The 27,326-nt window shown below is 37.1% G+C and overlaps 1 protein-coding gene across 1 annotated transcript in view; it reads left to right on the forward strand.

Moving 5' to 3' along the window:
* The window catches only part of LOC133752763 (vascular endothelial growth factor receptor kdr-like), a 301,002-nt gene that overhangs the window by 195,230 nt on the left and 78,446 nt on the right, over nt 1-27,326 (forward strand). Inside the window, exons 21-29 of the mRNA XM_062183099.1 lie at nt 821-934; nt 2,122-2,210; nt 3,229-3,421; nt 11,360-11,457; nt 12,324-12,446; nt 12,551-12,662; nt 13,853-13,952; nt 15,084-15,189; nt 19,816-19,922. Coding sequence (XP_062039083.1) covers nt 821-934; nt 2,122-2,210; nt 3,229-3,421; nt 11,360-11,457; nt 12,324-12,446; nt 12,551-12,662; nt 13,853-13,952; nt 15,084-15,189; nt 19,816-19,922 — 1,042 coding nt within the window. The remainder of the gene's footprint in view (nt 1-820; nt 935-2,121; nt 2,211-3,228; nt 3,422-11,359; nt 11,458-12,323; nt 12,447-12,550; nt 12,663-13,852; nt 13,953-15,083; nt 15,190-19,815; nt 19,923-27,326) is intronic.

Consider the following 27,326-nt stretch of genomic DNA (forward strand, 5'->3'; position numbering starts at 1 on the left):
GTCTCTAGTTCTTTGGAGGCCATTGAGGAACATCTTCAGGATTTCTTGGGGACTGATGGAAAACTGAACTGCAAAATACATGAGTTTGCTATAGTAGAAGGAGGTAGCTACAATCAGCTTATATTGTCTAATCTATGAATTCATGGAAACATTGTCCATCCATGGAGGCATAAGACAATCATGGAACCATGTATGAAAACTTATTTATCCTCTTTTTGTGTCTGGCACCCTAAATATAGAAATAAAGACTTGAGGTTTTACTTGTTGGTAAGACCAATAGTATCTGGTTAACCATAGTATCTGGCCATTAGAATTCTTACATATTCTTCTATTATATCAGTAGAAATAGATGTTATAGAATATCATTGGGTAGTATATGAGCTGAATTCTGCAATGTTCCAATCTTAAATAGATAAAACTTTTATGTTTAAACATTCTAATCCATCCTATCCATGCCCTTAATTCTGCACAGAATAATACTTAAAACAACCTAGGCAATTCTTTTAGGAAGTTACTCAGAAAAAGTTTATCACAAATAAGTAGATATCTAAGAGTATCAATTTCAGAATAAGGAAGTGGAAACATTATTGAGGATGGCAGTAGATAAAGCTCAGAGTACAGGAAGGTTATGCATGTGAAGGTATTATTTATTGTTTACAATGCCATTTGGAAAGTACAATAAATAGACAGCTTAATGGTTATTTTCTGGAACTATTTTCCAGGATTCTTTTAACAGTAAACAGAATTTCCTATACTGCCCCTGCCTCTCCTAAGGGCAAAAAAAATCCTATTGTGCAATTACTGTGTTTATTTAAAGCAGATTGTGCAACTTCCAATGAATGTAAGGCTTTGATGTCAGAGCTGAAGATTCTCATTCACATTGGTCACCACCTCAATGTGGTCAACTTGCTGGGTGCCTGCACTAAGCCTGGAGGTAAGAAGTCTTTCATACCTGACCCAGAACTGATATCTAGTGGACATAGCATCAAATACAAAGTCAGACCTGATTTAAAATGACCTTCTTCTACTTCATGTGAAGTTCTTTTAGCTTATAGACTTCCCACAGTGTACAGGATCCCCAGAGCCTATGTTCTCTATCCCATACTCCAGGCAAAACTGTGCTATGTATGAACATGTTAGGGCTATGTATAATATTCTTGCTAGCTGAATACCTATGGGATCTTGGAGACATCAGTTAAATGGAACACATTTGGATGCCAATAAGATACAGCAATTTATTCATGGCAAAAAACAATGAAAGCCTCTTAGGGCACGCATCTTAGCTTCAGTAGTATTTACTACCATAGCCTGATGAAGGGGTCTCACACACATTTACTCAAAACATTTCTTCATCCTCTCTCCATTTACATATTTGAAATATTTATCTGCACTACATCTATTTTTCCTCTATTACAGTGGTGCTGCACTTTTTCCTTTCATTTAATATTACTTTAAACATTTTATATCGAGAGTACCTCGTGATTCTAGGAGAGTCGTTAAATTGGGACTTGGACTGGGTTGATAGAGAGCAGTGCTGCTGAATTACACAAATGAATGAAACATGCCTTGATTTACACATGGACTGTGGTGTGGGCAAGCATAAGGCTATGGGAAGCCTGTAGACAGACTCACCCTTGTAGTAACACTATTAGAGGTATATAATAAGCAAGACAGTGGTTTTAGATGTAGGATAACACTGTGGAAGGTGGAAACAGTTACCTTAATTAGGAAATGATGGAACTATCCAGCTAGTTGGGCACCCCTTTGCCTTCATCATTGAACTGTTAGCTGCTTCTGGTCAGGTGCTCTGTGTTTCTGTCTCTTGTAGCTTCTATATTATACATCTCAGGGACCACCACAGGTAAACTCTGTAGGTTTATTGACCTTGTTTTCCACATTTGCTGTCTTCCTTCTCCTCCCTCACCACCCAGCCAGTTGTTTCTGGGATCCATCACTACTGTATCAGCCCAAGAAATTAGTCATTGGATTTACAACTAGAGGTGATTTGTGAGATTTTGGGAGTTCCCTGGTCAACAGGTTACCAGGACAAGGGGAGACCAAGAGTTGGCTACCCTTAACCATTATTCACTAAAACATGACTGTTGGAATTACTTTTGAAAGGTCCTTTGATGGTCATTGTAGAATTCTGCAGATATGGAAACCTGGCCAATTTTCTGAGAGGAAAGAGAGGAGACTTTGTTGCTTCCAAGGTAGGTTCTCTCAACTGAAACCCAAACCCGAACCCAAGTTTTGATTTTTTTTTATATTTTCTAATGGTAAACAGAGAGAAGGGTTGGGGGAAATCATAGGCTATAAAACTACTGGTTAGAGGTAGTAGACTGTGCATTTATGTATGCAATAGTGATTTGAATCTATGAACTCTAAAGTCATATTCAATCCTGAAGTTTCACTGAAGTATGACTCAGCATTCTGACATTTACTTAAATGTATTTTTGTTTTGTGTAATCCTTAGTTTAAGCTCTGATATCTAGAGTGGTTAGCTAGCTCAAGATGCCATCATGCCCTTAGTCTTCCACAGCTATGAACTTTAGCCCTTTGTTTTCATCTTGAGATCTGAGTTAAGGCTTTTGGATGGAACGAAAATGCTGCCACTGTCCTTATCTTCCTGGAGGAAAGTCATTTTTCTCTATTATTTAAATTAGTGGAAAACACTGCATCAGGGTTTTGCTTTATTTTGAAAATTATCTTACACTACTGAGTCATGAATTAGGAAAATAATTTCTAGTATCTCATCATTTGACTTGAAGCTCTGAACTTAGCTAAAAATTCATTATTTCCAGCCACAAGTTCTTCTTAACCCTAATTTTAGCAAAACAAAAGGTGTTAATGATGCTTTTACAACAGAAGGTATCTCTATCTTATGATCTCTGTTCCATTTTTGAGTAGTATAAAGTTCATGAATATGGCAATTTGATAGTCTTTGGGATACCACATGCCTGACTGTAGGAAGACCTGCTGAATTATGGGACAAGGTGACTTTCTACAATGGTCAGGTCTTGTTATTTTTACAGTCACCAGGAATGAATCAGTTGACATTATGGTATAAGGAAGAGAGATCTAGATTGGTAGCTATCACTCAGATTTCTTGCAAAATATGTGACCCATAAGTCTCCCTGGGCCTCAAATTCCAAAGTGAAAATATGGAGTTGGACAGGATGGAAAATCTTAAGGTTTCCTCCAAATCTGAGGATGTATTTGAACTCTCAGACTCAGCTCAACATAGAAAAGAAGATGAAGGCCATTCATGATTCTGACAGTGAACTCTCCCAGCTGTCTAAGCACCGTCTGCAGAGTGTGGCTAGCACGGAAAGTTCCACCAGCTCTGGCTTCATTGAAGACAAGAGCTACAGTGATTCTGATGAGGAGGAAGAAAGCAACCGCCGCCTTCTAGGAAGAGTAGGTATGTATAAGTAGGCCCTGTTTGCATGGCCAAAAGTCAAAGCTACTAAGTGTTTGGGTTGGGATAATGAGGCCACTACTAGCAAGTCTTTGCCAGGGTTGAGCGAGGCCTTCCAGAATATCATGTGTCTTTCCCCACAGATATTGTTACCCAACATCTAGGACTTGGCTCCATGCTCAGTTTATTCTTACATTAGTAATCAAAGGTAGTTTATATGGATGATATTCCACGCTGGTCTAGAGCTTTACAATTTCCAAAGTACTCTTCCATGAATTCCTTCCTCTGACTTACCATGAGATGATTAGGGATGCTCATCTGCATTTTATAATGGAGAAAATTGAGACTAAGAATGGGGATAATATAAACAATTAACATATACTGTATTGTATTCAAATTATTTTGCATATATTTAAAATCTTAACAAATGAGCACCAATACATTAATAGTATTCAGGAAAATGCTGTGGCGTGGTGGGATGAACTGCTATTTATGACACCAGCAACCCACATGAGTGCCAGCTGCTCAACTTTTGGTTCAGCTACCTGCTAATGAGCCTTGGAAAGCAGTGGAAGATGGCCCATGTGTTTGGGTGCCTGTCACCCATGTGAGAGACCTGGATGGAGTTTCATGCTCCTGGCTTCAACTTGACCCAGTCATGGCTGTTGCAGTTATTTGGGGAGTGAACCAATGGGTGGAAGATTCTCTCTCTCTCTCTGTGTGTGTGTGAAAAGTGATCTCTGTTAAATATAAGAGTTGGAATAGGAGAGGGAGAAGATGTACAATTTGGGACATTCTCAAGCTGACTTGCACCAAATGGTAGAGTCAGAAACATGCCAGGGGATTCCAATTCAGTCCCATCAAGATGGCATGTACCAATGCCATCTCACTAGTCCAAGTGATCAATTTCAGTTCACAGTTGATCATATGATAGGTCTAAGAGTCAAAGGGATCACATAAACAAGACTAGTGTCTGCTAATACTAACTGATAGAATCAAAAAGGAGAGAACAATCCAACATGGGAAACGGGATACGCCGCAGACTCATAGAATGGCAGATGTCCTAAATAGCACTCTGGCCTCAGAATCAGCCCTTAAGGCATTCGGATCTGGCTGAAGAGCCCATGAGAGTATTTCAGGCATGGAAAGCCAAGACACTCTGGCAAAAAAGACCTAAATGAAAGATCTCAGCGAGTGAGATCCCAGTGGAAAGAACGGGCCATCAAAGAAGGAGGTACCTTTCTCTGAAGGGAGGAGAGAACTTCCACTTTGAGTATGACCCTGTCGGAATAAGATAGGAGTTGGTGAACCCTAAAGGCTTCTATAGCCTTGGCAACTCATGACAAGAGCCTAGTGGGATTACTGACACCATAACAAAGAGTCACTGTGCACTTACTCCTCATGTAGGATCTCTGTCCTTAATGTGTTGTTCAATGTGAATTAATGCTATAACTAGTACTGTGTGGGTGCAAACTGTTGAAATCTTTACTTAATATATACTAAATCGATCTTCTGTATATAAAGATAATGAATCTTAATGTGAATGGAATGGGAGAAGGAGCGGGAGAAATCATGGGGGGGGGGGGAAGCCATTGTAATCCATAAGCTATACTTTGGAAATTTATATTTATTAAATAAAAGTTAAAAAAAGAAAAAAAAATCTGCCTTTGAAATAAATAAATAAATAAATAAATAAATATTTTGCTACAATAATGTGTTTATATGTAAAATGAATAATACATATTTAACAGATACTAAGGTATTTTTAAATATTGGCACTGGTATTATATATATTCCTGGGCTGCGGCAAACCTTTCAGTTGCTGGATCACATTTGTATAGAGATAGAGTAAATGGAATGGCGGGGGCACTTGAGGAGCTTAGGATACTAACTATTTTCCTAAGCAATATGGAACTATTTTAAACATAAATCGTTAACATATTTGTAGCAGTATGTACGAATTCAACATTGGCCTGAATATTTGACTATTCAATTCAGCTAATTAAAAAGAGAAATAAAAGTTAAAACCAGATCTTCTACCTCTTTCCATTCTTTCCTCTATTGCCTAGTCTGAACTGACAGATACAGGCACTGACCTTGAATGGCACATGTTCTGTTCTGTTTGAGGTTTCTGCCTGGCTATGGCATTGACTTGTGTTCATGTTCTTCCCCAGTTGGCCGTCCTCCTGTTTCTTCATTGTTCATCTTGTTACCCATTCTGCCACAAATATACCTTCATGTTTTTTTCCTGGATTAAAGGCATGAGGGATATTGTATTGGTCTAAGTAGATCTGTTTATTGTTACTGGATCTACCGTGTGACTCTGAGCAGGTAATGTTTCTATGCTTCAGTTTCCCTAATTTTACAGGTATGGAAGAGACTTGTATTGCAATTTTTAAGTAGAACAAAAAACACTAAAAGGAATAAAATAGTTAGTTGTTCCTCGACAGTCAGGACAAGGGCTGATCAAGTCATTGTTTCTCATAGTGTACATTTCACTTCAACAGGTTTCCTTTTTGGTGCTCGGTTAGTTGTCACCGATCAGGGAGAACATATGATATTTGTCCCTTTGGGACTGGTTTATTTCACTCAGCATAATCTTTTCCAGATTCATCCATTTTGTTGCAGATGACCGGATTTCATCTTTTTTTTTTTACTGCTGTATAGTATTCTATAGAGTACGTATCCCATAATTTCTTTATCCAGTTTTCTGTTTATGGGCATTTAGGTGGATTCCATGTGTTAGCTATTGTGAATTGAAGTGTAGACTGATTTTTTGTTTGCCAATTTAATTTCCTTTGGGTAAATTCCAAGGAGTGGGATGGTTGGGTCATGTGGTAGGGCTATATTCAGTTTTCTGAGGAATCTCCAAACTGACTTCCATAGTGGCTTTACCAGTTTGCATTTCCACCAACAGTGGGTTAGTGTGCCTCTTTCCCCACATCCTCGCCAGCATCTGTTGTTGGTAGATTTCTGTATGTGAGCCATTCTAACCGGGGTGAGGTGAAACATTGTGATTCTGATTTGCATTTCCCTGATAGCTAGTGATCCTGAACATTTTTCATGTGTCTGTTGGCAATTTGGATTTCCTCTTTTGAAAAATGTCTATTGAGGTCCTTGGCCAATCTCTTAAGTTTGTTATTGTGGAGTTTCTTGATCTCTTTGTAGATTCTGGTTATTAATCCTTTATCTGTAGCATAGTTTGCAAATATTTTTTCCTATTCTGTCGGATGCCTCTTCACTTTCTGGAATGCTGCTTTTGTATTACAGAAACTTCTCAATTTGAGGTAATCCCAATTGTTAATTTTGGCTTTGACTGCCTGTGCCTCTGGGGTCTTTTCCCAGAAGTCTTTGCCTGTGCCTATATCTTGCAGGATTTCTCTGATGTTCTCTAATAATTTGATGGTGTCAGGTCATAGATTTAGGTCTTTAATCCATGGTGAGAGGATTTTTGTGTAACGTGAAAGTAGCGGTCTTGCTTCATGCTTCTGCATTGGAAATCCAGTTTTTCCATCACTATTTGTTGAATAGATTGTCCTTGCTCCAGGAATTGGTTTTAGATCCTTGATCAAATAAAAGTTGGCTGTAGATGTTTGGATTGATTTCTTGTGTTTGTATTCTGTTCCATTGGTCTATCCATGTATTTCTGTACCAGTACCTTGCTGTTTTGATTATAACTGCCCAGTAGTATGTCTTGAAATCCGATATTGTGATGCCTTCGGCTTATTTTGTTTCCGTTGTATAAGATTGCTTTATCTATTTGAGATCTCCTGTACCTCCCTATGAATTTCAGCACCATTTTTTCCAGGTCTGAGAAGAATGTCTTTGGTATCTTGATTGACATTGCATTGAATGTATAAATTGCTTTTGGGAGAATGGGCATTTTGATGATGTTGATTCTTCCAATCCATGAGCATGGAAGATTTTTCCATTTTTTGTTATCCTCTTCTATTTCTTTCTTTAAGATTTTGCAGTTCTCATTGTAGAGATCTTTGACGTCCTTGGTTAAGTTTATTCCAAGGTATTTGATTGTTTTTCTAGCTTTTATGAATGGAATTGATCTTAGCAGTCTTTCTCTGCCGTGGCATTGCCTGTGCATACAAAGGCTGTTGATTTTTGTGCATTGCTTTTATATCCTGCTACTTTGCCAAACTCTTCTATGAGTTCCAATAGTCTCTTAGTAGAGTTCTTTGGATCCCCTAAATAAAGAATCATATCGTCTGCAAAGAGGGATAGTTTGAGTTCTTCCTTCCCAATTTGTATCCCTTTAAATTCTTTTTCTTGCCTAATGGCTCTGGCTAAAACTTTGAGAACTATGTTGAATAGCAGTGGTGAGAGTGGGCATCCCTGTCTGGTACCAGATCTCAGCGGAAATGCTTCCAACTTTTCCCCATTCAATAGGATGTTGGCCGTGGGTTTTTCATAAATTGCTTTGATTGTATTGAGGAATGTTCCTTCCATAACCAGTTTGCTTCGAGTTATCTTCATGAAAGGATGTTGTATTTTATAGAATGCTTTCTCTGCATCTATTGAGATAATCATATGGTTTTTCTTCTGCAGTTTGTGAATGTGGTGCATCACATTGATTGATTTGCAAACATTGAGCCATCTCTGCATACCAGGGATAAATGCCACTTGGTCTGGGTGGATGATCTTTCTGATGTGTTGTTGCATTCTATTGGCCAGAATTATATTGAGGATTTTTGTGTCTATGTTCATTGGGGATATTGGTCTGTAATTCTCTTTCTTTGCTGTGTCTTTTTCCGGCTTAGGAATTAAGGTGATGCTGGCTTCATAGAAAGAATTTGGGAGGATTCCCTCTGTTTAGATTTTTCTAAATAGTTTGAGAAAATTGAAGTTAGTTCTTTAAATGTCTGGTAGAATTCAGCAGTGAATCCATCCAGTCCTGGTCTTTTCTTTGTTGGGAAGGCCTTTATTACTGATTCAATTTCTGACTCGGTTATGGATCTGTTTAGGTTTTCTATGTCTTCATGGTTCAAATTAGGTAGGTTGTATTTGTTTAGGAATCTATCCATTTCTGAAAGATTTCCCTGTTTGCTGGCATAAAACATTCCATGGGATTCCAATTCAAGCCCAACAAGGTGGCATGTACCAAATGCCATCTTAATTGTTTAAGTGATCAGTTTAAGTTCATAATTGATCAAAAAGATAGGATTAAGTGTAAAAGGGATTACATAAATAAGACCAGTGTATGCAAATAATAATTGATAGAATCAAAAAGGAGATGACGATCCTACATGGGATGCAGGATACACAGCAGACTCATAGATGGCAAATGCCCTAAACAGCACTCTGGCCTCATAACCAGCCCTTAATGCATTCATATATGGCTAAAATGCCCATGAGAATTTTGCAGGCATGGAAAACCAAGACACTGTGCCAAAAAAAAGAGTTAAGATCTCTGTGAGTGAGATAAAAGTGGAAAGAACGGGCCATCAAAGAAGAAGGTTCCTTTCTCTGAAGGGAGGAGAGAAGTTGCACTTTGACTATGGCCTTGTCTAAATAAGATCGGAGTTGGCAAACTCAAAAGGCTTCCATAGCCTTGGCAGCTCATGACATGAGCCTTGGGTGATTACTGACATCATAAATAAGGGTGTTAATTTTTAAATCAACATTGGGGTCACTATGCACCCTCTCCCTATGTAGGATCTCTGTCCCTAATGTGTTGTACTATGTGAATTAGCGTTAAAATTACTGCTCAAACATTACTCTATACTTTGTGTGTCTTTGTGGATGCAGTCTGTTGAAATCTTTACTTAGTATATACTAAGTTGATCTTCTGTATATAACGGTAATTAAAAATGAATCTTGATCGCTTCTTGGCCTTTTGGCTAAGATCAAGTGTAAAAATGAATCTTGATGAAGAATGGGATGGGAGACATAGTGAGAGAGGGGATGGTTGTGTGTGGGAGGGAGGTTTTGGGGAGAAAAGCTGCTATAATTCAAAAGTTGTTCTTTGGAAATTTATATTTATTAAATAAAAGTTGTAAAAGTATTTTCTTTATTTTTTGAGAGCTGTTGTTGCAAACAGTGAGAGGTAGAGACAGAGAGAAATATTTTCCTTCCGTTGGTTTACTCCCCATATGGCCACAATGGCTGGAGCTGTGCTGATCGAAGCCAGGAACCGGGTGCCTCTTCCCGGTCTCCCATGTGGGTGCAGGACCCCAAGTATTTGGGCCATCCTCTACTGCTTTCTCAGGCTATAGCAGAGAGCTGGATTGGAAGAAGGGCAGCTGGGACTAGAACCAGCTGAGGATTAACCTACTGTACCACAGTGCCGGCCCCAATCCTCAGCTTGACTGTCAAGGAACTGTTTTTTATTTTTATTTTCATTGTTGTATTTTTTATTTTCTCTTCTTCATACTATATGTTGAACTCTTTACTTACCAGAGTTAATCATATATATATATATATATAGTTAAATGAAAATTAATATCAGTAAAAAAGATGGGGGAATAAGATAGGGATGAGGAAGTTTTTATCTGTAAAGCTGTAAAATGCCATCTTAATTGTTGAAGTGATCATATTAAGTGTAAAAGTGAACATATAGATAGGATTATGTTTAAAGAGACCATATAAATAGTATCAAGTGCCTGGTAATAATACTAGAATTAAAAAGGACAGAATGTCCAGCATGGAAAGCAGTCCACACAGCAGACTCATAGTATGACAATCACTTTAAGTAATACTCTGACCTCAGAATCAGCCCCTAAAGTATTTGGATGTTGCTGAAAAGCCCACAAGAGCAATTCAGGCATGGAAAGCAAAGACAGTGTGTCAAAAAATATCCTACATGAAGGATCTCTGTGAATGAGACCCCAGTAGAAAGAAGAGGCCATCAAAGAAGGATGTACTTTTCTCTGAAGGGAGGAAAGAACTTCACTTTGCTTATGCTCTTGTCTAAATTATGATGGACTTTGTAGTCATAAAATGCTTCCATAGCATTTGCAGCTCATGCCAAGAGCCTCAGGTGATCACTGACATCATAAATAAAAGCATTAATTGTTAAATTAACAACAGAAGTCAATGTGTACTTACTCCCCAATAGGACATCTGTCCTTATGAGTTGTACTATGAGAATTAACTGCAAAACTTGTTCTCAAACAGTATTTTTTATGTTATGTGTATATGTATACAAACTGTTGAAATCTTTACTTAGTGTAGAGTTGGTCCTCTCTATATAAAGTTAATTAAAATGAATCTTAATGAAGAATGGGATGGGAGAGGAAATAGGTAGTGGACCGGAAGTGGGAGTGGGAGTGTGTGTATGGGGAGAAAAACCATTATATTCCTAAAATTGTACCTATGAAAATTGGATTCATTAAATGAAAACTTTAAAATAAAAATAAATAAAAAATAAAAGTGTATAAAAAAGAATTTTTAAAAGACCTAATCCTACTGTCATTATGGCATAAAGTTGGAAAATGTAGAAGGAATTTCTGTGGACCTTACATTGATTGACAGAAATTGAAGGGAAAGCAATCTAGTAATGAGTAGAGCAAATACATGATGACCATACATTTTGCTTGTAATTCAGACTTGTTGTCACCATGAATAATAGACAAATTTCCAAACTTTGACATCCAAAAATCATCTTCTGTATTCCCTCCTACACCCAGAAGAGGCAAGGAAATCTGAACAAACCATGTATTCTTTTCTGGAAGAAAATACATGATGAACAAATAACTGGAGACAACCTTGTAGATTATTTTGATTCACAAAGCTATATGCACATCACTTAAAAACATAGTGTCTTAGTTCAGTAAAGCACATCGAGTTCTGTTGTCAAAAAGCTTTGCCCCATCTGCAAAATTTAGTAGAAACCATTTCTCTTCAGATCTCTCTACCACCACCTCTTTAGACTTGTGGGGTATTTTTTTCAACTACTGGCCTTCCATAGCTGTTTCTACTCTTTTCTAGACTTGGATGATCTCTACAAGCACCCCCTCACCTTGGAGGACCTGATCTGCTATAGCTTCCAAGTAGCAAAGGGCATGGAGTTCCTTGCGTCCAGAAAAGTGAGCATCTACTCCTCATTTTCTTTCATCCTTATTAACTGGGGGAGGGGGCACAGAGAGTGAATTTCCATGACACCATTCTCCATGGTAGATAATGGTAGATAATTTTTTCCCATAATCCACTCTCATACTTATTACTCTCCCTCTTTGAGAAATTTACATACACTAACCTTAGAGATAGCTATTCATCTGCCTACTGGCATTTGTTATAGACTTACTTATTAAGTAGTATTATGAAGACATGAAAAATTTAGAATATAAATGCATGATGATGAGTGAGAATAGATATAGTTAAAGAAAGAACTTGACACCGATTGTGGAAGGCTTTGAATGACAAGCCAAGAAACTGATTTCTAATTTTCACAAAAAAAAATTTTAATTAGGAATTTCACCTGTTTAAAGTTGATGCTTTAGGAATTGAATTTTGATAGTCAGAGTAGAACATAGAGTAATCCATGGGGCTGGAGTTGAAGCAGGGAGAGTGGTTAAGAAACAATTGCATTTGCCCAGATGAGAGAAAAGAATCTTTGTACCTCAGGACACTAGCAGTGGAATACAAGAGAGGGGTTAGATCTAGGGTAATATAGTTACTTAGTGTGCAAGGGGAAAAACATGCTACTTGCAGCTAAATGACAGCTGTAACTCCAGTGATTCTGTCTACCTAGGCAAATTTTAAAATGGAGCAATTCATCTGTATCTTCATAAACATTAGGTTAAAACTTTTATCAGAGACTAGGCAACTCTAAAACACTTTCCTTGTTTGCTCTCATTGTTTTTCACCTCCACACTCATTGTTAAGTCTCTCTCATAGCTGAGAATCTGTTAACTTGAACCATTGCAGAGCCAACTTTCTCCCTTTGCTTTAGTGCATTCATCGAGACTTGGCTGCTCGGAACATCCTTCTAGCTGATAACAATGTTGTGAAGATCTGTGATTTCGGTTTGGCTAGAGACATCTACAAAGACCCTGACTATGTCTGGAAAGGAGATGTAAGTTCAATGTTCCCTGACACAAAGCACCAAGCTCAAGATCTTTGGTTCTGTTGAGGTTATGGTCTCTATTCTCATGGTTCTATCCTATCTTGGTTTTCTAGGCAAGACTCCCACTTAAGTGGATGGCACCAGAAGCCATTTTTGACAAAGTTTATACCACCCAGAGTGATGTGTGGTCCTTTGGAGTCTTGCTTTGGGAAATATTCTCTCTGGGTAAGTGTGTCTGTTTCTGGCCACCCATCTCCACTTTTAATTACAGCTGCTGTTATGACAGAACTCTTAAAAAACAGAAATTGTGTACTGATGGTCCTCTTCCCCACTTAATGCTGTATAATTGTTCAAACCTGGTAAATGCCACTCTTAGGATCATTGGTTACTATCCTCACTCTGTCTTTTATGACCTTGTCTAAATATGATCAGAGTCGGCAAACTTGGAAGGCTTCCATAGCCTTGGCAACTCATGACGACAGCCTAGGGTGGTTACTGGCACCATAAACTAGAGTGTCAATTTGTTGGGTCAACAACAGGAGCCACTGTGCACTTGCTCCTCATGTGGGATCTCTGTCCTTAATGTGCTGTCCATTGTGATTTAATGCTATAACTAGTACTCAAACAGTATGTTTCACTTTGTGTTTCTATGTGGGTGCAAACTGTTGAAATCTTTATACTAAATTGATCTTCTGTATATAAAGAGAATTGAAAATGAATCTTGATGCAAAGGGAAGGGGAGAGGGAGCGGGAGAGGGGAGGGTTGCGGGTGGGAGGGAAGTTATGGGGGGGGGAAGCCATTGTAATCCATAAGCTGTACACTGGAAATTTATATTCATTAAATAAAAGTTAAAAAAAAAAACAGAAATTGCAGCAATATTGAGAACATCTTGAATATCAACGACTTAGAAAATGTCTTCTAGATTTTCCAAATTTACTGAATGTGAGCAATCAGATGAGAGTGATGATGTTGAGAAACTCACTTATCTGTGTGTTGTCATAGGTGTGCATACTTTTGTAATATCTTTATCTCTTTTAAACTAGGATTCAGACTTGAGAGATGTACTTTTCCTTAATTATCACCTATAAAAGATTTTTAAATTGTTTTTCATTTCTCAACTTAAAATTCACTCACAGCCCATATTTGTCTAATCAGTGACAGGTTGTTCTTAAGACCTTAGAACAGAATCATGTCATAAGTTAAAAAAGTAATATGATAAGAGCCTTCAGACACATCAAACAACAGTTTCTTATATTAAACACATACTCTTCCCATATTATATTGAAATATGGGTAACATTTCAGCAAAATCACCGAATTATAGATAAACATAATAATTAAAAGCATGGAACCATTCTTATGGGTTGTGTATTCCATGGACATGAATGAGATGTGTGTCTTTTCTTGTATACCAGGTGCCTCGCCATACCCAGGAGTACAAATAGATGAAGACTTCTGCCGTCGGCTTAAAGAGGGAACACGAATGAGATCTCCTGAATATTCCACCCCTGAAATGTCAGTTCTCCTTCAGATTAAGAGTCACCAAATTAAACTAATTTTAGATAAAAGGGTCAAAGTAAATATCACGGATTATCTATAACACATGAAAGGATCTCTTTGAAAGCTGAGCTTTTTTTCTGTCCTTGTAAATTTAAAGTAATAGTCACAATTTAAAGATGGTTTATGAAACTGGAGAGCAAAATTTCATGTGAAGATGTATATAGTGATATTTTTGATTAAATCAATGTTATAAAATACATTCGTATATTCTATGTAACCATGGCACTGGCTAGGTCCTTTAAAATCCTTAGATTTTTGTACATATGTGTTTCAAGCTAATGAGTAAAACTTACAACCCGGAAATAAGAGTTCTCAGAACAGTCTCCATTGGGCTTTGTCGTAAAGTGTGGCCACACACTTTATACCAAACTGGAGAAATTCCGTGAGATCTCTCACTGGTTTGCTAAATAAATACATGTGATTTCAATTGGTGGTAAAAGTAGATAGGAAAATCCATAATCCCATAGTGATTTATAGATAAATACAAGACTTTAAGTCAGTTTATTGAACAGCAATTTCAGCATGAAGCTGAATTCACTGTTTAATTGGTGGCTTATTTGTCAAAATCATTGGAAAAGAACAGGCTGGGATTCCAGTGTAGGCACTAAAAATCTAAAACTTATGGTATTTTACACTATTTCCCAAGGATGTATCATGAATCATGATTGTTAAGAGTCAGAACTCCAAGATTACTAAAAGCCGGGAGCCTCAACACAAATGTAGAAGTCTCATCATTCACATCCCTCTTATACTAGTACAGCAGTTAGGTGACAGACCCAAATGCTATTTTTCTCTCCTTAAGTTAATGTTTTCTAAATATCTGGAGTTAAGAGTAAACTAAATATGGGTGATTATACACATATTTTCATGCATCTAGAGCTGAAATAAGTGGAAAATATGGACACATAGGGTTAATGAACGGATAGGGACCAGACAGGGTTTTCGAAACCTTACTTCAACGCCATAGCAAAGAATGCTATGTGAAATTGTGAAAATTACCCTAGATGTAATCCATAATAAAAGTTAGAGAAGCAGTGGGAATAGGGAATGGAGGCTAGCTTGTTTTTTTTTTTTCCCAACCTGCAGCTACCAGACCATGCTTGACTGCTGGCACAGTGTGTGCACCCTAAGACCCAACTTCTCAGACCTGGTTGGGCGTCTTGGAGATCTCCTACAGGCAAATGTTCAGCAGGTATGCATTGCTTCCTTCATTTGCTCATTCAGTGTCTTTTTATTATTGTCTCTAAAAAATAGTTGTCAGAGATCTGAGCACTACAAAGATGGACCATGCCTACATTCAGTCCTCAGGAAACTAAAACTACTCAGTGGGAGAGTAAGATAAAGAATTATAACGTGATGGGATAAGCAAAATAGAAGACAGTGCAAAGAAAATAACACCTGCAGAAACTGCATGTGATTAAGGACATTGCCAATCCTTCATGAAAATATGTGAGCATCTGATCTGTTCCAGATACTGCATTGGGCAATGGGGATATCAAGATTAAAAAAATGAACTCCTTATCTATATTAATACAAAATTTAGTAAGGGAGTCAAATAAGAAAGCCAAGTCTTACAGTAGAATATTAGTGCCAGGAAGAAGGTATGCAAAAAGTCTGGAGAAATTAGCAGGAGATAAACCCTGGATAAGTGAAAGGAAAGTGTGAACATTTTCAGTATTCTTAAATTTTTTCCATCATCTTATATGATAAAAGGTAGAGCATGTTTGTAGCTGAGAAGTTTTTTTCAGCCTGCTTCCTGCCAGTAAAAATTGGGGAGCCTTAAGTCTTCTTTTCATTTTATACTGCCCCTGTCTCTTTAAGTCTGACTTGGTAGTAATTCTACTCATAAAATTCACCCAAAAACTTTGTGTGATCCTGAGAGTATCAATGAAATTCATTTCATTTTACAAAAGGCAAACTCACAAGTCTTTTATTGGACATACTATCCTATAATTTAGTCTCTTGATAAGAAAACTAAGTGAAATGTCTTTAAACTTTCTAGAAGCTCTGGTGTTTGTATTTGTTGTCTTCCTTAACTTTGTTTTCAAACTTTGTCTTCTTGATGATGTCCTGAATATAATCTTTGCTTAGAAATTACATCATTATTTCAACGCATTTTGTTATCAGAGAAGATAAACGTTTTCAACTGGGGTTCATATTGTGGCCTACTATGTAAAGCTGCTGCCTGTGATGCCAGCATCCATTTAAGTACCCATTCAAATCCCAGCTGCTCCAGTTCTGATCCAGCTCCCTGTTAATGTGCCTGGGGAAGCAGAGGAAGATGGTCCAAGTGTTTGGGCCCCTGCACTCATGTGGGAGGCCTGGAGGAAGCCCTTGGTTCCTTGCTTCAGGCTGGCCCAGCTCTGGCCATTTGTGGCTATTTGGAGAGTGAACCAGCAGGTGGAAGATCTTAAGTCCCCAACTGTGTCTCTTCATTACTCTGTATTTTGAATAAATAAGTAAATCTTTTAAAAAAGAGTCTTAGATTTTATTTAATAATTAATTCTTTCTTAAAATATATGTTTCATCCTCTTAATTTTACTAGAAGTAGCAAGAAGAAATGTGGTTGGCATCTTTAATATTTTATTTGAAAAAAGTGTAAGCAAATCACTGCATTTATTAGGCTTGTTTCCTACTTTTCAATTATCTACAATCAATTTTGGTATGAGGCTGTCTGCCACTACATAACAAGAATCTACTTTCAGTTTCCAATAAGGTGCTTATGTATATCAGCAGTCTTTTCTTACCAATCCAAAGTTCTACAAATAGTGTCCCTATGTTTTTCTAAAAGCTCTTCTTTCCTCCACTCAATTCCTAGCTCCACAGCTCCTAACATGACTTAGATAATTGTTTATGACAGCACTTTACTTCTAGCTACCAGAAAAGCATTTGACAATTTTCAACCCCTTTCATGATAAAAACACACAAAAATCTATGAATACAAGGGAAGTGCCCAGACATAATAGAAGTGATTTGTGGAAAACCTATGTTTAATATATACTAAATAGTAAAAGATATAAAGCTTTTTCTCTAAGATCAAAACAAACAAACAAAAACGGTGCCTTCCAAATAAAAGAGCTGTCTGCACTTCAATGTTTACTGCAGCTCAATTTACAATAGCTAAGACATGGAATCCACCTAACTGCCCATCAACAGAAAACTGGATAAAGAAATTATGGGATATGTACTCTACAGAATACTATACAGCAGTAAAAAAAAGGATGAAATCTGGTTATTTGCAACAAAATGGAGGAATCTAGAAAACATCTTGCTCAGTGAAATAAGCCAGTCCCAAAGGGACAAATATCCTATGTTCTCCCTGATCGGTAACAACTAACTGAGCACCTAAAAGGAAACCTATTGAAGTGAAATGGACACTATGAGAAACAATGACTTGATCAGCCCTTGTCCTGACTGTCGAGGAACAACTTTAACTAAAGTTACTATTTTATTCTTTTTAGTTTTTTTTTTGTTCTACTTAATACCATTGGTTGAACTCTTTAATTACCACATAGTTTTTCTTAGTTGTTTAAATTTAACTGACTAGTGATCCCTGTTAAATTTAAGAGTGGGAATAAGAAAGGGAGGTTTGTACAGTTCGGCTCATGCTCACTTGGACTTACTCCTAACGGTAGAGCTGGAAATGTGCCAGGGGATTCCAATTCAAGCCTGTCCCATCAAGGTGGCATGTACCAATGCCATCTTACTTGTTAAAGTGATCAGTTTAAGTTCATAATTGATCAGAAAGATGGGATTACGTGTAAAAGGGATTACATAAATAAGACCAGTGTATGCAAATAATTGATATAATTAAAAAGGAGAGAATGATCCTAAATGTGAAGTGGGATACACAGCAGCCTCATAGAATGGCAAATGCCCTGAACAGCACTCTGGCCTCAGAATCAGCCCTTAAGGCATTCGGATCCGGCTAAAAGGCCCATGAGAGTTTTGCAGGCATGGAAAGTCAAGACATTGTGGCAAAAAAAAAAATGACCTAAATGAAAGATCTCTGTGAGTGAGATCCCAGTGGAAAGAACGGGCCATCAAAGAAGGAGGTACCTTTCTCTAAAGGGAGGAGAGGACTTCCACTTTGACCATTGCCTTGTCTAAATAAGATCGGAGTTGGCGAATTCAAGAGGCTTCCATGGCCTTGGCAGCTCATGACAAGAGCCTTGGGTGATTACTGACGTCACAAATAAGAGTGTCAATTGTTATATCAACAGCAGAAGTCACTGTGCACCAGCCCCCATGTAGGACCTCTGTGAATTAATGGTAAAACTACTACTCAACAGTGTTCTCTACTTTGTGTGTCTGTGTGGGTGCAGTCTGTTGAAATCTTTACTTAGTATTTACTAAGATGATATTTTGTATATAAAGATTATTGAAAATGAATCATGATGAAGAATTGGATGGAAGAGGGAGTGGGATGGTTGTGGGTGGGAGGGAGGTTATGGGGGGAAAAACTGCTATAATTCAAAAGTTGTAGTTTGGAAATTTATATTTATTAAATAAAAGTTGAAAAGGAAAAAAATGGTATCTTCATTCATCATTTATGTACAACCCTGGTATTGGAAGTTTTACAGAACGTTTAGGCAAGAAAAAGAAATAAAAGAAATCCAAATTAGAAAGTAAAAATTAAAATGATTTTTGTTCATGGGTGACATATTATATAAAGAAACTAAAAATTCAGCAAAAAGGAACTCGTTGAACTAACAAATAAATTTAGCTAAGTTGTAACAGCACATATTTTTGTCTCATATGTGGAAGTTAAAAATTATATCTATGTATCTATTTGTCTATATTTGGTATGAATCTAAAATACTGATTATTATAGGCGGGGATGTAGGAGGAGATCTGATAATAGGTGCCAAATGCAGTTGGGTGACAGTAATGAGCTCTGGTGTTTCACTTCACAGCTGGCTTACTATTGTCTATAATAAGGGAAATAAAAGGTCTAATAACCTGGTGTGATTGACTTACGCTGTGTGTTTCTGTTGAAATAATACATATATTTCATATTAACCCAACATTTTAAGTATGTTAATACATAAAACAACATAAAAATCAGTTTTGTTTTCACAGTAAAAATGAATAATCTTAAAATGAAATTAAGGAGAAAATCACATCTACAGTACTATTAAACAGAATAAAATGCTTAGTCATCTTAACTACTAAACCAAATACACAACCCTCAAGTTTACTTTTTAATTATATTCCAAAGTCAATAAAAGGTAACACTCAGGTCTTAGGTAGCTCAAATTGAACCAGGTACAGTGTTTTAGCTCCTCTCCACCACAATCCTGTTGCTACTTCTCAACAAATTATGTTGCTGAAACTTTATGAGGAAAGGATTTGATCTTCTGCAGTTAACTGACTTTAAATTTTCTACTGGTTCTCAATTAAAAGTAAGTTAAGTAGTGATTCAAAGGAAAAATCGATTTTTTTATTATGACTTCTTACAACAGGCATCTACCTCAAAGAATTTGAAATAATTTATCCATTCAAGTACTTACAAGTTATCCTCATTGCTTTATAGCACTAGGGACACATTAGTCTCTTTGAGGCAGGAGGTAGCTTTTAGAGCTTTTTAGCTAAGGCAAAGTTGTTAGAGTATTTCAACACTTTTAAGCTTTGTACTTGTGGGATTCTGAGCAGTTTACTTTCCCACTTCTTTTAGAGCTCAACATCCTCATCTGGAAACATGGGCAGTGACTTAACCCCCTGCACCATAGCTAAATGTAATCAGGGAGGGGACTCACAAATTTGTTAGCATATTTTACAACCTGTGAATATTTTACATGTCTCTTTTCTCATTCAGGATGGCAAAGACTACATCCCTCTCAGTGGCACTGATGGAATGCCCACCTTTATGGCTCTGGATCCAGTGCAGGAGACCATGAGCAGTGATACCACCTTGGAAGACAGGTGACATCCTGTAGCTCTTCTTTCTTTCAGATGATGGTTAGGGAAATTTCTGAGAAGCACAATTGTCAATAATAGGTAGTTATTTAAAGAGAGTTTTCAAAAAAGTTATACTCCTCTCTTCCCAGTCTGTGTTTTGAACCAACAGAGATAAGCAGTTGGAGCCAGATGGAAGTTACAATTCCAGCTTTATTACTTGACACAAGTTAGTTTGGAGAATAGGCTTACATTGCAGTAAGTGGGACTTGGTAACATTCTTGGTTTAGACCAATCCCCGCACAGAAGGACTTTCCCACAGAGGGAATACATTTTTTTTGCAGGCAAGAAAACCTCAAAGAGAAAGGAGTATCTGGAAAGAGCATTCTGATTTCTTCTTTTTTTCAACTTTTATTTAATAAATATAAATTTCCAAGAATGTCAACATTCACCATGTTTCTTAATTCTAACACTAGAAGTACTAACTACTCTGAGAAGAAAAAGAAACAAATTTCTAAATTACAAAAGAGAAAATCAAATTGTCCCTCTTTGCAGAAAATATTATCTTATGTGTAGAAAACCCAACAACTTCCTCGAAAAAATTATAAATAACACACAAATTGAATGAAGTTCGAAGATATAAAATCAACATGAAATTGGTAGCATTTCTGTATATCAATAGTGAATTATCTGAAAAAGAAACTTAGCAATTTCATTCATTATGGCTATAAAGAACACCTAGGGATAAATTTTACCAAGGAGATTAAAGATTTCTACATTGAAAGCTGTGAAACACTGAACTATATCTATGGAGTGCATAAGATCTGTTCTCTTTATATTGATAAAAAATTTTAAATAAATAAATAATCTGTAGCATCACTGGAGCATAGTGGCTATTCAAACTCTTATTCTACTATGGTTTTAATGATCTGTTATTACTTTAAAATTTACTGTACATTAGTAAGATGATCATTTTTCATTCAATTATTTATGATCATTTTCAATATTCTCACTGAACTAGGGTGTTTTTACTTTTTATTTGTTAAACTTTTATTTGGTGAAGTATTAAGCCTTTATACTGTAATGTAAATTTAAAATGTTATCTGAAAAACTAAAAAAAGAATGAAGGAAAGGGAGAAGAAAGGAGGAGATGGGAGGGAAAAAGAGTAGGGGATGGAGGGAGGAAGGGAATATCATTATGTTCTTAGAATTGTATCTACAAAGTCTATTGAATCTGTTAAAACTAATCACAAATTAAAAATAAAAAATGAAAAAGCCTATGAAATACTGATTAAAGAAATTAAAAAGAACACCAAAAAATGGGAAGACATTTTGTGTCAATGGATTGGAGGATTCAGTGTTGTGCCCAAAGTGATGGAGTGATCCAAAGCATTCCCTATGCAAATACCGGACATGTTCAGATAACTAGACAAAGCAAATTACATGTAAACTCCCCCCCCCCAACATGCACATGTGCACACACACACAGAAACAACAAACCTGAGTACCCAAAGCAATCTTGAGCAAACCAGAGCAAAGCAGGAAACATTATACTACATGACTTCAAAATACATTGCAAGGTATTGAAAAGTGTCAGGTTGGCAGAGAAAGAGACATTAATTCATGGAATGTAATAGAAAACCTAGAAGTAAACACATATATCTATTGCCAGCTGATCTTGTCAGAGATTCTAAGAGTATACATTAAGGAAGCAGTGGTCTTATCAATAAATCATGGTGGGAAAACCGGATATACTCATGCAGGAGAATGAAACTGGACTTCTATGTCTCACAATATACACAAATCATTCCAAAATGGATTAAAGAATTAAAGTAAAACCTAAAATTATTAAACTACTAGAAAAAACCTAAAGAAAATATTTTAAAACATTGGAATGGGAAATGAGTTTTTTGAATAAAATCTCAAAAGTATAGGGAAAAAAGCAAAACTAAGTGTGAGTAATCAAATTAAAAAGCTTCTGTATAGCAAAGGAAACATTCAACAGAGTGAAAAAGCAACTTATAGATTGAGAAAAAAATATTTGCAACCATTGGTACTTTAAGGGGTTAATACTAAATTATATAAGAATCTGTTATAAATCAGCATTTTTATAAAATAAATAATATAATTAAAATATGGGCAAAGAAAGTGAATAGAAATTTTGCAAAAGAGATATTTAAAAATATTTATTTATTCGAAAGTCTGAGAGAGACAGCTGTGTCATCATCTGGTTCACTCCTCAAATACCTGTAATGGCTGGGGCTGGCCCAGGCCAAAACGGTCAGCTAAACTCAATCCAGATCTACCATGGCTGTTTCATGCTTGCTCTTTTTTTCCCATTTTTTATTTTTAAAAAATTTATTTAAGATATACAAATTCTATGGATTTCATATAAACAGTTTTAAGAACATAGTGGGGGGCAGGGCCATGGCACAGTAGGTTAATCCTCTGTGGCACTGACATCCCATATGGGCGCCTGTTCTAGTCCCAGCTGCTCCTCTTACAATCTAGCTCTGTGCTATGGCCTGGGAAAGCAGTGGAAGATGGCCCAACTCCTTTGGCCCCTGCACCCGCATGGAAGAAGGTCCTGGCTCCTGGCTTCGAATTAGCACAGCTCTGCCATTGTGGCCATTTGAGGAATGAAACAGTGCTAGGAAGACCTTTCTGTCTCTCCTTTCACTGTCCGTAACTCTACCTCTCAAATAAAGAAAGAAAGAAAATCTTAAAAAAAAGAGAACCGATTGCAAATATTTCATATAAACACTTTACAAAAAAAGAACATAATCGGTGACAACTAACCGAGCACCAAAAAGGAAATCTGTTGAAGTGAAATGAACACTATGAGAAACAATGACTTGATCAACCCTTGTCCTGACTGTTGAGGAACAACTTAATACTTTATCCCTTTTAGTATTTTTTGTTCTACTTAATAATATTGGTTGTACATTTTAATTAACACAATTATTCTTAGGTGTTTAAATTTAACTGAAAATGATCCCTGTTAAATATAAGAGTGGGAATAAGAGAGGGAGGAGATGTACAGTTCAGCACATGCTCAATTGGACTTGCCCCGAACAGTAGAGCTAGAAACGTGCTAGGGGATTCCAATTCAATCCTATCAAGGTGGCATGTACCAATGCCATCTCACTAGTCAAAGTGATCAGTTTCACTTCATAATTTATCATAATGATAGGATTAATAGTCAAAGGGATCACATAAACAAGATTAGTGTCTACGAATACTAACTGATATAATTAAAAAGGAGAGAACAATCCAACATGCGAAGTGGGATACACAGCAGACTCATAGAATGGCAAATGCCCTGAACAGCACTCTGGCCTCAGAATCAGCCTTTAAGGCATTCGAATCTGGCTAAAAAGCCCAGGAGAGTTTCGCAGGCATGGAAAGTCAAGACATTGTGGCAAAAAAAAAAAAATGACCTAAATGAAAGATCTCTGTGAGTGAGATCCCAGTGGAAAGAACGGGCCATCAAAGAAGGAAGTACCTTTCTCTGAAGGAAGGAGAGAACTTCCACTTCGACTATGGCCTTGTCTAAATAAGATCGGAGTTGGCAAACTCAAAAGGCTTCCATAGCCTTGGCAGCTCATGACAAGAGCCTTGGGTGATTACTGATGCCATAAACAAGAGTGTCAATTGCTAAATCAACAGCAGGAATCACTGTGCACTTGCTCCCCATGTAGGATCTCTGTCCTTAATGTGTTATACTATGTGAATTAACGGTATAACTAGTATTCAAACAGTACTTTATACTTTATGTTTCTGTGTGGGTGCAAACTGTTGAAATCTTTACTTAGTATATACTAAATTCATCTTCTGTATATAAAGATAATCAAAAATTAATCTTGATGTGAATCGGATGGGAGAGGGAACAGGAGATGGGATGGTTGCGGGTGGGAAGGAGGTTACGGAGGGAAAAAGCCACTGTAATCCTAAAGCTGTACTTTGAAAATTTATATTTATTAAATAAAAGTTAAAAAAAGACATAGTGATACTTCCCAACCTACCCTCCCTCCTGCCCGTGCTCCCACCTCTTTTCCTCCTTCCTCTCCTATTTCCACTCTTAAGATTTACAAGTTCTATTTTCAATTTTTATACTCATAAGATTAATTCTATATTAAGTAAATAGTTAAACAAATTTCATGAAGAAAAGAAAAACACTACTCTTCAACAGTAGAGACAAGGGCTGTAAACAATCATTGAATCTCCAATGTCAATTTCACTCCAACACATTACATTTTATGTACTCTATTAGTTATCACAGATCAGAGAAAACATACTGCATCTGTCTTTTTGGGACTAAAAGGCAAATGATTTATATTATCTGGAAAGAACCCAGAGTATAAACAAGGTCTCTTAACATAGATAAGAGAGACCTAAGAGATATATAAATTAAATGCATCTGCAGTTATAAGCAAATCTTGGAAATTTTGCCAAGGGAGCAGGAGAGCGGTACAGATTAAGTGCTGTAAGAGTTCACAGGACAGAAATATCAGCATGGGCTTGAAACATCAACTTATGGCCACCATTAAGCAGTGGGAATGTATGCAATATGTTACATGCTCAGCTTAAGGAGCAAGCAAATCAGGGCTGACAATAGCTTGTGTTCTGCCTCACAAGCCCTGACACAGAACTCTGCCACGAAGAAAGAACACCTTTCACAGAGTTGTTTTACCATTCAAAATTAAGGAAGCAGGTTTTGTTGAGAAGGAGTAACTTTTACAAACCTACAGGAAGGCTAATGTGGTTCTGGCTTTGGGGGAAGATTCCTGGAGATGTTCATATTCTCAGTGGACCCTGAATGTTGCTTTGCATTTTATGTAGCAGTTCTCTGAATCCCTGTTTGTAGTCTTTTGCTGAGAAAATTTGTACTGATACAATGTTACTGTGCTAGCCCTAGGTGCAATGGAGTTCCATATCTTATACCATAAATCTTTCTAAAAGCGTCAATTCTCAAATTTCCTATATTATGTACCATCTGGTTCAATCTATTCTAGCCTATTTTTCATTTGATTTACTCCCAGGTTCCTCGTTACATTTTAAGCATTTAATGACAGCAATAGTAAGTCCACAGTTATTTGCAGAAGGAGTACAATCATGGAGTTCGCCTAGCTGGACTGTTAGAGAACATAGCACCCAGCACTTCAAATTACACCTTCCTATTAAGAATGGAGACTTCAAATCTATAAGCAGTAGAATTTTGTAGCCAAACTAGAGACTTTTAAGAACTGGGCTTTGGTCCATGGTGCTTATTCAGTTGTTTATTCAGCATTCCCTCCCATTGTAAGGAACTGAGTTCTGGCAGCAGTTACACCACTGACTAAGACTTTAAGTGTCAACGTCATAATCTGATGAAAAAGAGAAAGTCTTCTCCATCTGGAGATTCTTCTTCTGTAGTGATTCATGAAGAAAAAAAAAACCTAGCAGAGGACTGAGTATCTTTTGAACAATTTAATAGCTCATTAGGCCAGTGTAGCTGCTTCACCATAGAATTCCTCTCTGGAAGCAACAAGGTAACTGACATCATAAATCTACATTCTGCTATTCTGGAATCATTCTTAAAATTTTCCATGTAATTAACAGCTGTCCCATTATTGTAATGTCCATCTCTGTGTTAAACAGCCACAATTTTGTGACATGTTAATATTTAGGCTGCATTACCCTGAAAAATTCTATAATTTCTTAAGACAGCTTGCTTATGAGCTCAGGAACAGTAATAAGAATAACACTGTTAGCTAACATTTATCAAGCAAGTATTAAATGTCAAGCATTCTTATAAATAACTTACATGTATTTATTTCTCTACTTCTTACAGCTTTTGTCGTTGTTATTATCTTTAGTTCAAAGACAAGGAAATTTAAGGTATAGAGGGGTTATGGAATTTGTCAAAGATCTCATAGCTTGGACAGAAACTCAAGCAAAACTGTCACAGAACTCATAGAACTGCTGTTCTACAATACCTATCAAGTGCCAGCATTCTGTTCTCACTCCTCTGTTGTTATTTTATTGGGACTTTTGAATAGTGGAAATCATTATGGGATTTTTTTTTTGTTTGGAATGCAGCATCTTACGTACAGATAATAGGAAGGGACTAACACTCTTATGCTTGTATGTTGTTCAGCCTTGTCTAATTCACCTTCATATCTTCTTCCACAGTCGGTCTTGCAAGTGCCCTATGAGCCATATCCAGTGGTTATATTTTCATTTATAGCAAAGGAAAACTAAAGTCTTGAGCTGAGACTCACATCTGGTCTTTTTTTTTATTTAAAGATTTATTTATTTGCAAATCAAAGTTACAGGGTGGTGGGGCTGGGAAGGGGAAGGGGAAGGGGAAGGGGAAGGAAAGAGAAAGAGAAAGAGAAAGAGAAAGAGAAAGAGAAAGAGAAAGAGAAAGAGAAAGAGAAAGAGATAATCTCCTATCTTCTGGTTCACTCCCACTCCGCAGTTGACTGCAACAGCCAAAGCTGAGCCAGGTTGAAGCCAGGAACCAGGAGATTCATCCAAGTTTCCCACATGGGTGCAGAGGGCAAAGACTTGGACATCTTCATCTTCTTTTTCCAGACCATTAGCAGGGAGCTGAAGCAAAAGTAGAACAGCTGGAACATGAACTGGCACCCATATGGGATGTCAGCACTGCAGGCAGTGGCTTTACCCACTACTCCATTGCACTGGTCCCACACAAGCAGTCTTATGATTCTCAGCTGAGGACTCCTTCCCCCTTCACTTTCATAAAAGATATTTTGAAGTAAAGAGAATTCTGTTTTAGGAGTCAGGAGAGCTAACATGATCATAGGCAAGTTCCTTTCTGTTATGAAATTTAGTTTTCTCACGAAGCCCCAAGAAATAGTAAGGAACAGTAGTTCTATAGTCTGCTGGAGCACAGTTGATTAAGTCCCTGTTTGGGATGCCAGCATCCCATTTGGGTGCCCGTTCATCTCTTGGCTGTTTCACTTCTGATCCAGCTCCCTGTTGGTATGCTTAGGAAAACATTGGAAGATGGCTCAAATACTTGGGGCCTGTGGCCCAAATGCTTGGGTCCCTTCCATCCATGTGGGAGGCCCTGTTGAAGCTCCTGGCTTTGGCTGGCCTGGCTCTGACCAATGCAGCCATTTGGAGAATTAACCAGAAATTGGAAGATCTCTCTCTTTCTCTGTCTCTCTCTATATCTCTGCCTTTCAAATAAATAAATTAATCTCAAAAAAGAACTCATAATTTTGAACAACATTCTTCCCAGTTTTCAGATAAAGTAATTTGGACCTGGTTGTGATGTGCTGATAGGAATATAACTAGTAATTTATAGGTTTAGGATTCAAGGTCAAGAATCAAGAAATTACCATATGCCCAAATACCAAGGCCACTTCTCAGTGTCATTGATAGCTACAGGGTCACTCTCTGGTGATAGACATTGTCAGA

This window comes from Lepus europaeus, chromosome X (assembly GCF_033115175.1).
Source record: "Lepus europaeus isolate LE1 chromosome X, mLepTim1.pri, whole genome shotgun sequence".
Lineage (NCBI taxonomy): Eukaryota > Metazoa > Chordata > Mammalia > Lagomorpha > Leporidae > Lepus > Lepus europaeus.